Source organism: Bombina bombina, chromosome 11 (assembly GCF_027579735.1).
Source record: "Bombina bombina isolate aBomBom1 chromosome 11, aBomBom1.pri, whole genome shotgun sequence".
In the NCBI taxonomy this organism is placed as follows: Eukaryota; Metazoa; Chordata; class Amphibia; order Anura; family Bombinatoridae; genus Bombina; species Bombina bombina.
The window spans coordinates 60,142,741-60,155,461 of NC_069509.1; the positions used below are offsets into that span (position 1 = coordinate 60,142,741).

The 12,721-nt window shown below is 36.5% G+C and overlaps 1 protein-coding gene across 1 annotated transcript in view; it reads left to right on the top strand.

Moving 5' to 3' along the window:
- Nucleotides 1-12,721, top strand: part of NHERF2 (NHERF family PDZ scaffold protein 2) — a 222,582-nt gene that overhangs the window by 34,095 nt on the left and 175,766 nt on the right. The window contains exon 2 of the mRNA XM_053694348.1: nucleotides 457-702. Within this exon, the coding sequence (XP_053550323.1) occupies nucleotides 457-702 (246 nt within the window). The remainder of the gene's footprint in view (nucleotides 1-456; nucleotides 703-12,721) is intronic.

Consider the following 12,721-nt stretch of genomic DNA (forward strand, 5'->3'; position numbering starts at 1 on the left):
GGAGTGAGCACAATGTTATCTATATGGTGCACATGAAAGGCTAATAAAATGCACCAAGACAAGAGATGGCCTGCAAGGGCTTAGAAACAGATAGAGGTTATAAAATAAATTAATATAACAGTGCTGGTTGTGCAAAGCTGGGTAATAAATAGTAAAGTTGTTATCTATCTTTTTAAACAATAAAAAATCAAGTAGACTGTCCCTTTAAAGCTAATTTATTTATTTGCCTCTAAAAAAGGATATTTTACAAAACAAGAAGCATGTATACAAGTTCTGACTAAAACTACTTTGTTATCAGGCTTTTTTTTGTATGTGTCCCTTTTTGCTAACTGGTTTGTAGGAGTTGTCCTTGTCAGCCAATGAACTGTATCCTTGTGGGATAAACATGCACTTCCTGTTTGTCTTTTTATCAGTTTTATGTTGTTTTCTAACATGCTGAATGATCTTTTCTCCCAGGTGGTTCAGCGTATTAAGGCTATGGAGAACGAGACTCGCTTGCTAGTTGTAGACAGAGAAACCGATGAGTATCTGCGACTTAAGGATTCCAGTTCACCCGCTGAGACGCAGTCTAACTCCAGCGCTCCCCCCACGCCGTCTGTAGGGAACAACAATGGTGAGATCTGGAAATCCAAGGAAGAAACTAGCGTTGATAACCACAAGGAACAGATACAGAACAACCACAGCACCGAGAATGGAAAGCAGGTATGTGAAACTGGCACATAGCACTGCTAGAGAGGGAAAACTGTACCTTTAAAGGCGCAGTAAAGTCAGAATGTAAAAAAACTGCCATTATTTAGATAGAACATACAATTTTATACAACTTTCCAATTTACTTATTTTATCTAATTTGCTTTGTTCCCTTGGTATCCTTTTGTTGAAAAGCATATCTAGGTAGGCTCAGGAGCAGCAATGCACTACTGGGAGCTAGCTGCTGATTGGTGTCTATACACATTTGTCATTGGCTCCCCTGATGTTTTCAGCTAGTTCCCAGTAGTGCGTTGCTGATTATTTGACAAAGGATTCCAAGAGAATGAAACAAATTTGATAATATAAGTAAATTGGAAAGGCATTTAAAATCACATGCTCTATCTGAATCGCGAAAGAAAAAGTTTGGGTTTCATGTCCCTTTTTTTCCTTTTATTATTTAGATAGAGAATACAATTTTAAAGAAGTTTCCATTTTACTTCTAGTATCAATGTTACCTCAATCTCATGTTATTCTTTGTTGAAGAGATACCTACGTATTAGGAAATAGTGTTCTTGCTAATGTATAACACTGTTGAAAAATGACTGCTATATAGTCCTGCGTACACATGCACACACCTAAGCTTACACATTTGCTTTTCAACAAAGGACAGCAAAAAATTAAAGAAAAAACTATCATAGAAGTTAATTGAAAAGTTGTTTAAAAATTGTTTGCTCTATCTGAATCATGAAATAAATGTTTTTGGGCTTATGTCCCTTTAACTCACATATTTACACTACAAACTTGCGCAGAATGTTCATTTGCAAACAAAAACAAATGTGGTTGTGTTCTGTATGGTGAGATTTTAAAATAATAAATAAAAAAAAAAGTATTGTATAAAAAAAAATAGAGCTTTTTATTATTGCAATAGAAAGTTTTGTGTAATCCAAACGAATCTGCCTCTAGTGGTTTGGAAATTTCGAAACAAAAAGCCAAAAATCACTGTAGCTGAAAACAGAGTTTTCACACACTTTACACTAATGGATTGGAACAGAGACCATTGTTTTGTAAGTTCAAATTTAATCCAATAATTATCTTCTGACGTTTGATTTCCTTCTTTTGTGCTAAACGTTCACTTCTGATTTTCTTCCCCTTCTTGCCTCTCTGTATATTTTGGCCTCCAGCAACGCTCTTGTTTTTATTTTTAACCCCCTCATTGCTTGTTGGCACACTGCCAAAGATGAATGACTTAATCCCATCGCTATAAAAGTCTGAGCGTTCTGCTTATGCTTTTCCAGGTGTTTTAAAGTGTTTCTGCTGAGCTATATCCCCCCACCCCACACACCCTATCCACTTCTTCCTGCTTTCAGGCTTCCATGAGGTTAGTGGGGGCTGTTTAGCAAACATTGAGCCAGGGTTATTTAAAAAATAAAACACTCCTGTAACATAAAACAGAGCAGGGGAACTTGGGGTCAAAGAGAGCCAGGGAACTTGGGAAAATATGTCTTGAGTTTATTCTCATTGCTGTGTAGCTGTAACATATATCTATGACTGATAACATCACCCAAAACTGAATAAACACACAAAGAACAGAATCCATCTGTCTTTTTGCTCATTCACATCTGGCTGTTTGTTTAACTTCTTCTTTGACAGCAGATTTTGCAACCTAAATTAGTAAAAACAAAACCAATCATTTTTAATACACTATAATATCTGCAGTTAAAAGATTACATCGTTTAAACGAAAATAAAGTGCTTTAAAGGAGAAGCACCCTGTAAATAATTCCAGGACATTTGGGTTGTGTTGCTATAGAATAATATATCAGCCAAGTCTAAACATTTTTAAAACAAATTAACACCTTGTTTGTAGTAATTCTTTTTTAAAAGCCAGACACCTCTGGGGTTAAGTCAGCAGCTGACAACGATATCATGAGAGAAATTTTGTTTTTGCAGCTCTAATCTGTTAAAGTCAGTTAGGGAAATATATATATATCTATCTATCTATCTATCTATCAGAGTTAGCCTTGAGAAAGTCTGCAGTGTGTAATTTCAGTTCTGAGAATTAGAAAATCCTCAATTTTCAAAGTTAATTTACATGAAAAGGGAGCAAAATAAACAATAAGTATATTGCAAAGTTGTTTCGCTCTGTATAACTAAACAGTAAAAGATAAAACTTTCATGATTCGGATAAAGAATACAATTTTAAACAACTTTCCAACTTACTTATATTATCTAATTTGCTTCATTCTGTCTATATCCTTTGTCGAAATGCATGTCTAGGAAGGCTAAGGAGCAGCCACAATTAGCTGTTGATTGGTGGCTTCATATATATGCCTCTTGTCGTTTTCTCACCTACTAGCACCCAGTAGTGCATTGCTTCTCCTTCAACAAAGGATAACAAGAGACTTAAACCAATTTTTAAATTTGTCAGAAAACAAAAGTCTGCTCACTTAAAATTCAGGGTGTTTTTTTCTTTTTTCTTATGCACTTTCACTGTATTTAATAATTGCTATATCTGAAACATGAGACTTTAATTTTGACTTCCATGTGCAGTAAACTAAGATATTCTATTTCAGGTAGATTGTGGAATGGAATAAGTTTATTTTTTTTAAATTTATTTTTTGCCTGTAAAACCTATGTTTTGTTATTAAAGGGAAAGTTTAATCAGGTGTAGGAACACCCTTTAAAAAAGGACTGGTTTCTGTTTCTCTCTCCCCTCTACCACTGTAGGAGACACAACATTTTCCTTTCATGATTCAAACAGAGCATACAATTTTAAGCAACTTTTCAATTGACTTCAATGATCAAATTTGCTTTGTTCTATTGGTATCCTTTGTTGAAGAAGCAGCACAACACTTCTGGGACCTAGCTGAGCCAATCACAAAGCCACCAGACAGCAGCTAGCTCCCAGTAATGCACTGTTGCTCCTGAGACTACCTAGGTATGCTTTTCAACAAATGATACCAAGAATACAAAGCAAATTAGATTATAGAAATAAATTTAAAAGTTATTCACAATTGTATGCTCTATCTGAATCATGAAATTAAAAAAAATCTGGGTTTCATGTCCCTGTAATGTCTGCTGATGTTCTTTGTTTGCATAGCTTTTCTGTAGCCATTACTGCAGTATTGGTAAGTATAGGTGGAAGTTTCAGCAGGAAATGCAGCTATTTCATATGACAAAATAAAGGTGAAATGGATATTCTTTAAAAATTTGATTCACTCCATCAGGCAATCAGGGAACACATTTGACAAAACATTCTCTCTTTAATAAATACATTGAATGTTTGTTGCTAAATCTTTTGCTATGATTTACTTAAGATTAATAAAATACCCCGTGTTGTGGCTTTATCATATATGAGGCTAAGGATTATTAATACCACATAAGGTCCCTAATGCCCATTCTTCCAAGAGAAATGTGAGCAGATAAGATGAGTCTTCTGGTTTGTATCTGCTGTTAAAATCTGTTTGTGTTGACTTTTTATCTTTTCAGTGGTGATTAGAAAATAGGAAATTAGTTAAAACAGAGCTTAGGAAATATCCTCTGTCGTTTTGCGTTAGGTGTGTGTATATAATATAAAGCCTGTTGCTTAAAGGGATGTTAACATTATGTTTTACATATCCGCAATAAAGCTCTGCTTTTTCAAAATACCTGGATACAAAATAAATTGCTTAAAGGGACGTGGAACTTATCCTAAGACTTTCAAGATTCAGACAGAGCGTACAATTTATAAAATATTTCCAATGTGTTTTATTATCAGACTAGTTGATAAGCCTGCTCAGAGGGCAGTCTATGTGTGAAAAATGTAACCCCCCAAGCTATAAAAAGTAAAAATACAGAAACAAAATAAACAACACTATCCATATTACAAAAATTAAACCTAATCCCTATGAAAATAAAAAAAAAAACCCAAAATAAAAACACCCCCTAATCTAAGAATAAACTACCAATAGCCCTTAAAAGGGCTTTTTGTAGGGCATTGCCCTAAACAAATCCGCTCTTTCACATTAAAAATAAAGCCACAAATAGGTACTCACGGTTTCAGAAGTCCAGTGGGGAAGGTCTTCTTCCAGACGGTCCATCATCTTCATCCATAGCGAAGGCGGCAGAGCGGAGGTCCGGAGCGGTCTTCCTAGATGTGGCGATCCTCGGTGGTGGTCATCTGTGGTGGCGTCAACGGTCCTCGGCGGGATGAAGGCTCGTCTTCATCCAATGTCCAATTTATACTGAATATTGAATACAAGGTACCGGAATCAATTTGGGGTACTTTGCATTCATATTGGCTGAAATTTTCAAAACAGCCAGTAAGATTAGAGCTACTGAAATCCTTTTGGCTGTTCAAATCAGCCAATACGATTTCAGTACCTCTCATCATATTGGCTGATTTTGAAGATGTCAGACAATAGGAATGCAAGGTACCCCAATAAATATGGGGTACCTTGAATTCAATCTTCAGTGTGCGGCGGACGATCGCATTAAGAGGAACCTCCACGCCTTTGCCGAGGACCGCCACCGAGGAGCGCCACATCTGGGAAGACCGCTCTGTACCTCCGCTCCGCGTACATCTGGGAAGACCTCTTCGGACCTCTTCTCCACGCTGCGCCTTCGCTGTGGATGAAAACGATGGACCTGCCTGGAAGAAGACCTTCTCCGCTAGACTTCTGAAACCGTGAGTACCTATTTGGGGCTTTAGTGTTCGTTTTTTTTTTGTTGTTGTTTTTTTTAGATTAGGGTTTATTGGGCAATTTGCAAAAAAGCTGAATGTCCTTTTAAGGGCAGTGAAAAAGAGCTAAATGCCCTTTTAGAAAGGCAATTCCCATACAAAGGCCCCTTTAGGGGCAGTGGGTAGTTAAAGTTTATTAGTGTTAGTTTTTTTTTATTTTGGGGGTTTGGTGGGTGAGGGGTTTTACTGTTAGGGGGGACTTTGTTTACTTTTATTGTAAAAGCTTCCATTTTAAGGGCTATTGATAGTTTATTCTTAGATTAGGGGTTGTTTTTATTTTGGGGGGCTTTTTTATTTTCATAGGGATTAGGTTTATTTGTTTATTTTGGATAGTGTTTATTATTTTTTGTAATGTTAGCTTTTTTATTTTCTGTAATTTTAGATTAATGTAATGTCATTTTTTTTAAATTTTAATTGTAATGTAGTATTTTTTTAAATGTAACTAAGGGGTTAATTTAGGGGGTGTAAGGTTAGGGGGCTTAGTCATTAAATTAGTTTTTTACGTTGTGGGGTTGGCAGTTTAAGAGTTAATAGGTCAATTAGGTTTAATGTGTTGTGGGGGTTGGCGGATTTAGGGGTTAATAATTTTTTTTTTCTTTTTTTTTTCTTAATACTTTGTGCGGGCAGTTCATTTATTTTTTTCTTAATAGTTCGCACGGGTGGTTCGTTTTTTTTTTTTATTACTTATTGCGGACGGTTGTTTTTTTTTTTATTGCAGACGGATTTTTTTTGCGGTGGATTCTTTCACCACCCTGCCATTTTCAGAATCCACCTTGATGCAGCTTTGCTGCATCCATGTGAATTCTTTTGGCTGCCTCGCACTGCCAACATTCCTTTTGAGGATGTGTGCGCAACTGCTGACGGTGACGGACGCATTACAAACGCGGTTATAGTATAGATGTACCTCTTTCTCATGGTATTTATTGTTGAAATGTAGCTCTTTTTCTTGAGAGCATATTAAAGTAGGCTCAGGAGCATGCATGTGTATTTAGAACCATATGGAAACAGTGGTTATAAGAATGTTATACATAAAGTGCTCGAGGAACGTGAACACGCTTCAGCCGACCTAAGTATGCTGTCATAGAAAGGAGCTACGTTTCTACAAAGGATACTAAGAGAGTTAAATTTAATAACAGAGGTAAATTATTAACAATGCATATCTATGCCCCTTTAAAAACATTTCAAATTATCCTTTTTTTCTCAAACTTTGCATTGGATTGCAGTCCAGGAATATACCCTTTTTGGGACAGGTATACTGAAGCTCCTACATCGCTTTGTAGTATTTTGCAAGGTTAGGTTTCTATAACTTAAAGGGACAGTCTACTCCGGAATTGTTATTGTTTAAAAATATAGATAATCCCTTTATTACCCATTCCCCAGTTTTGCATAACCAACACAGTTATATTAATATATTTTTTACCTCTGTGATTACCTTGTACCTAAACCTCTTCTCACAGCCCCCTAATTTCAGTTCTTTTGACAGACTTGCATTTTAGTCAATCAGTGCCCTCTCATAAGTAACTCCATGGACATGAGCACAATGTTATCTATACGGCACACATGAACTAGTGCTGTCTAGCTGTGAAAAACTGTCAAATGCATTCAGAGAAGAGGCGACCTTCAAAGGTTTAGAAATTAGCATATGAGCCAACCTAGGTTTAGCTTTCAACAAAGAATAGCAATAGAACAAAGCAAATTTGATTATAAAAGTAAATTGGAAAGTTATTTAAAATGACATGCCCTATCTGAATCATGAGTTTTTTTATTTGACTAGATTGTCCCTTTTAAATCATCCACTCCAGAAAAGTGGACAAAAATAAATTGTGTAATACAAATCTTTTTTTTTTTTAACACACATAATTAACTATTATATGGAGATTTAAATACTGAGATTCATGTCCTGTTAAGCAGAACGGAAGTGCTTTTTAACCTGTCTGTGCTCAGATATTTGATCCATATCTCAATCCAGCGTATCTCTTTGTGGCTTAAACACCTCTGGTATATTGGCAGCTGTGTCTGCAGTTGTCACATAAACTGATCAGACAACACATGAGTCCTTGAGACCATTAAGACGATGTTTCTATTGCTCGTCTATGACAGGAACAGCAGGTATAAAGCACCTCTACAGCACCAGGGGACCGTCTGTATAATTGAGTTATAGAGAGCAGACGTCGATAGTGCAGCTGTATTTAGACTCTCTCAGGAACACGCACTTCACATCAGTTTTAGAGCTACGTATAAGCCTGATTAGCTGTTCAGTATTCAACCAGACAGACCAGTATTTCAGCGGGTTGTCCAGTAAAATCTATATAAAGGTACTGGACTCTTAAAGGTCTAGTGCACAGCTGGTGAATTATAAAGACATCTTATGCCACTTTTCTTTACAAAAGTAAAATGGCTGCTGTTTGTGTGTATGTTAAACTTATTTCAAAAGATAATATTGATTAGTGTGTCACTGGGCAATTGGGGCAATCAAGCTGACTTTAACTATGTTTTTAACCTCTTTACAGAGGTTAAACACATAGTTATATGCAAAACAAGAGCGTGATAATAAAATGCTCGAACATATTACAGTATTTCCTTTTATATGTGTGGAATTAAATATTAATTTAAACGTCAACTTAAAATTAACATAATTAACTAAATCCCTGTGCTATGGCACTAAACCACATCTTATCAGCGTCACATTCTGCTCAAGTGATTTGCCTTGTTATTCAGCGGTCCCCTGGTGAGAATCTCTGGGGCTTTTTCTTACAAATTTAGCGTCCCTTGGGAGACGTTGCTGGAATAATTGTTAAAATTGGTCACAGTTGCCTGAGTCTCAATATCCTTTTTGTATAAGTTGTTAGTGAAGAACAAAGCTTTAATATTGCTTTATCACACTCATAAGTGCCTGTAGTTTTCAGATATTTAGTTAATGGCACAATATTGTTACTACTCCTATGTTATTTTTATGTTAAAGGGATATAAAGCCCCACATTTTTCTTTCATGAATAAGATAGAACATGCAATTTTAAACAGCTTTCTAATTTACTTCTATTATCAAATTTTCTTTGTTCTCTTGATATCTTTTGTTGAAAAGCAAAGACGTAAGCTTAGGAGCCGGTGTTGTGGGAAAAAGGTGAACTTGTGAAATTCATTGAACTACGTCACTTTCTGTGACGTGGCATCAGCTGTTTCACAAAGTTTGACCATAAAGCGCATGCGTGCCAGCATCATTACATACCTGGCCGCATACGTCACTGCTACAGTTTCGAGACCAGTGAAATTCCTGGACCCTCTATACCGCGCATGCAAGGCATTTGAAACGCTGTCAATACCGCTCCCCGCTTTGCCATACATTTGTACACATTCCCATCACAGTTACAGTGACATTAAAGAAATTAATTGTTCAAAACAGTTTGCTTGGTCAAACAAGATTGTTTTACTCTAACAAGAGGACAGGAGCTCTCTTTTAATTTTTATTCTCAAAAAACCATTTGGGGTAATTGGGTATAATGGTCACCGGACACCTGTAGAGGCTTTGATCAAACAGCAGCTTTATCTACCAGTGTTTTGAACAATAAAATAATTTGTTATATAAAATTTGTTTCAATTTAATTTCTTTAATGTCACTGTATAACTGTAATGAGAATGGGTATAAATGTATGGAAAGCGGGGCACGATTTTGACAGTCTCAAATGTCGCGCATGTGCGGTAAAGAGGGTCTAGGAATTTCACGGGTCTCGAAACTGTAGTAGTGACGTATGTAATGATGCTGGCACGCATGCGCGTTATGGTCAAACTTTGTGAAACAGCTGATGCCACTTTGCTAATTTCACAAATTCCCCGTTTTCCCAGAACACCGGCCCATTTCTGGAGCACTATTTAGCAGCAGTTTTGCAAGAATGTTATCTATTTGCAAGAACAATAGAAGGCAGAACTATTTCCTACCATGTAGTGTTCCAGATGCCTACCTAGGTATCTCTTCACACAGAATATCATGGGAATTAAGCAAATTTGATAGTTTTTTTTTTTTTTTTTTTAAATGGTATGCTCTGTCTGAATCACAAAATATTTTTTTTTGCGTTTTCATATCCCTTTAAGCATGAAAGCAAGGTAAAGTCAGAGCTGTTTGTTTTTATTTTGGGGCACCACCGCTCTCTGAGCAGACACATTGTTTAAAACGCTGGTGCACATAGCATATCTAAATATGTTTCACATGTTAGTGCACATTTGAAAGCTCTTAGTGGAGCAGCACATTTTCTCATTCTCAGACATTGAAATGCCCACTACTGCCTTCTCAGGGGGCTAACCCTGCTCCAGATATGTCCCTAATTAGCTTCTACTGATAATAAAAAAATAACTTTATACTAACTTTATAAATTGAGATAGCCTTGATGTCTGCAGATTCCAGCTCAGATTGACTCCTTCAAATTAGGCAAACTGTGGGTGGAGTTTGGCTATTAAAACTGCTTTAAAAAGATATTTTGTTTTAAAAACATTTAGACTTTGTTCATATTCTATAGCAGCACCACGGAAACACGGACAGCCTGATGAAGCGGCATATCTAGCCGGGAAACGCGTTGCTGTTGTTTCTTTTTAAATAAATACAGACAAATTTTATACCAGTCCTGTCCTGTTATCATTTTACCCTACTTCCATCCGCTTGTCGGGAGCTACTGCCTACGCCCTGCGCTGTTCCGACACCTCCGGTGGCATTGGTTTGTTCGGAGACGCACGGAGCCAGCAGAGGTGTGTGTCGATTGGTGGACAGGGAGTGACGTACGCTAACGGAGGTGTGTCAGTCGGGCGACTCTAAACAGTCCCGACCTGCGTCTAGAGGCACGTCATCTGTGCCGCTGATTTTGTGAGTATCTGGAACAGTGGGGTGATTTGAATATATAGGGGCTCTCTCCTTTCCAGACCACGATACTGTTTTATGTTCTTGGCGCCTCTCCTTTTCTCCCTTTTTAACTATGTGCTTAACCTTTTTGCAGGGGATAGACACATTGTTATATGCAACCAATAGTGCCATAATAAAATAATCAATCGGAGAATAGTTATGTCCATTTAAAACTCTCTCTGAACATGAGCAGACACAACTGACCTTCCCCCAGAATACTTCTGGCACCCAACGTGCACAGTGTAAATGGCTTATTTTCCTGCCGGAGGAGGCAGTGACACAGGCCAAACTCTAATTCATTGTACAAACACAATTAATTATCTGGGAACAAGGAGTCACGGATCTTGCTCTCTGATAACTGTAATTATGACCTGAACTAATTGGATGATTATTTAAAGCCTGATGTTACCTGGGTAGGTAATAACCTAGTATCTTCTCACCTTTTTACTCTCAAGTTTGAATCCATGATTTTTTATTTATTTTTTATTTATCTTTTTTTTAATATTTATTTTTTAGGCCGTCACTAAAGAGATATACTTTATTGATGGAGTTACAGCTCCATTGAAGGGACAGTATACTGTAAACATTTTGTTCCCTTAATGTATTTCCAGTTACTATTAGCTGCACAGTATAAAATGTATGAGAAATTGCATTTTTAGGTTTATTTGTGTATGTGAAATAGCTGGTTTTGTGCTTTGAAACCACACCATATTAAAATGGGTGGAGTTTGCAGGTAAAATCAGATCTCTTTATTTTATCACTTTGTGTACACACGTGCTTCCTTATCTTATATCTGCCTGTATACCAAAGCCCAATACTTGGAGGGAACATTGGAAAATTAATTCAGCAACCCACTAGGAGTATAATTTCTTCTGCTGGATGTGTTTACATAGCTTGTCAATAGCCTATACTTAATGTTGTTCTTTCTAGATTCAGATAGAGAATGTAAGTTTTAAAAAAGTGTCCAATTAACTTCCATTATCAAATTTGCTTTGTTCTTTTGTTAATTCTTTGTTGAAAAGATATCTAGATAGGTAGCGTGCACATGCCTAAAGCACTACATTACAGGAATTAGTGCTGCCATCTAGTGCTCTTATTAATGTATAACATCGCTGCAAACACATGCACAGTCCCGAACGTATAAGACAACGAAAATTTGATAATAGAAGTAAATTGGAGAGTTGTTTAAAATTGTCCTATCTGAATCATGAAAAAATAACTGTTTTTAAGTATCAAAACTTCCAGCATAGGTAGGGATGCCACAGGCAAAATCAGCTATTTTAAATGCTGAAATAAGGGTAAAGGAGCTGCTTGTAAACAATGTAATACACGCCAGAATGTAAAATAGATCTTGAGGAACAAATTAAAGGGGGAAAATGGGTAAACTGTCCTTTTAAACATGTAAACTCCATCTTTATTTAGCATTTTTTGCACCCTCTATATTTTTATATTGCGTATCTTTTTCATTATAGAGGTATAATATTAAAATATTACTGGTAAAAGTTGTGCAACCCTAAAAGGTTACTGCAGATAGCTGTGCTTCTTAACATTATATGTGGGGGGAAAAAACAACAAATATTTACAACAAGGATCGACAAATCCAGGTGCTAAGTCGCCGCTGGCACCTTAAAGGATTAGTAAAGTATGTTTACATTTTATTTTTTATTAAAGCAAACAATCAAATGTAATATCTATATGTGATTTGACTTACTATTAAAAAAAAACTAAGTTTAGATCAGGTAATAAAAGTATAATAATTGTTTTCTTCTTACGTCACTTTTACCAGCCCCCTACAAAGGGCGGTCTAGAAAGCTCTTCTTTACACATAAATTAGCTTCCCTAATTATCATATTAAAACGCGTGCGCATTTGAAAGCATTTTGACACGCATGGGCAATGCACTCATTGAAGACTTTTGCCAGGTCTTGTCGCAAATTGTATGCATGCGCAATCTTAGAACTCCGTTTCCTGTCATTGCTATGCTAATCTTGACTGCAGTCACATGACAGCTAGATCACTTATGTAAGAGATTGTATTAGAGAAAATAAAATGCGCATGCGTATACTTTGGGCACATCAGAGCGCATGCGTTAGACAGGAATCTTGTACCCGGAACCGCAGGGAAGAGAGAACCCAGGTTGCCCACTGTGATTGGCTAATGCAAATTAGCCTCACGGTGGGTTTGGAAATTTACATATTTTGGGACCGCAATAGCTTCTGAATGGCAAATAAAGTGCAGCGCAAGGTATTTGGAGAAATTTATAATTGTATTTAAAGTTTATAATAACAAACAGAAAATTTCTGACCTTACCATCCCTTTAAAGAGATACTAAACCCATTTTTTTTTCTTTCATGATTCAGTTAGAGCATGCAATTTAAAGCAGCGGTCTAATTTATTCCTATTGTTAATTTTTCTTTGTTCTCATGCTATC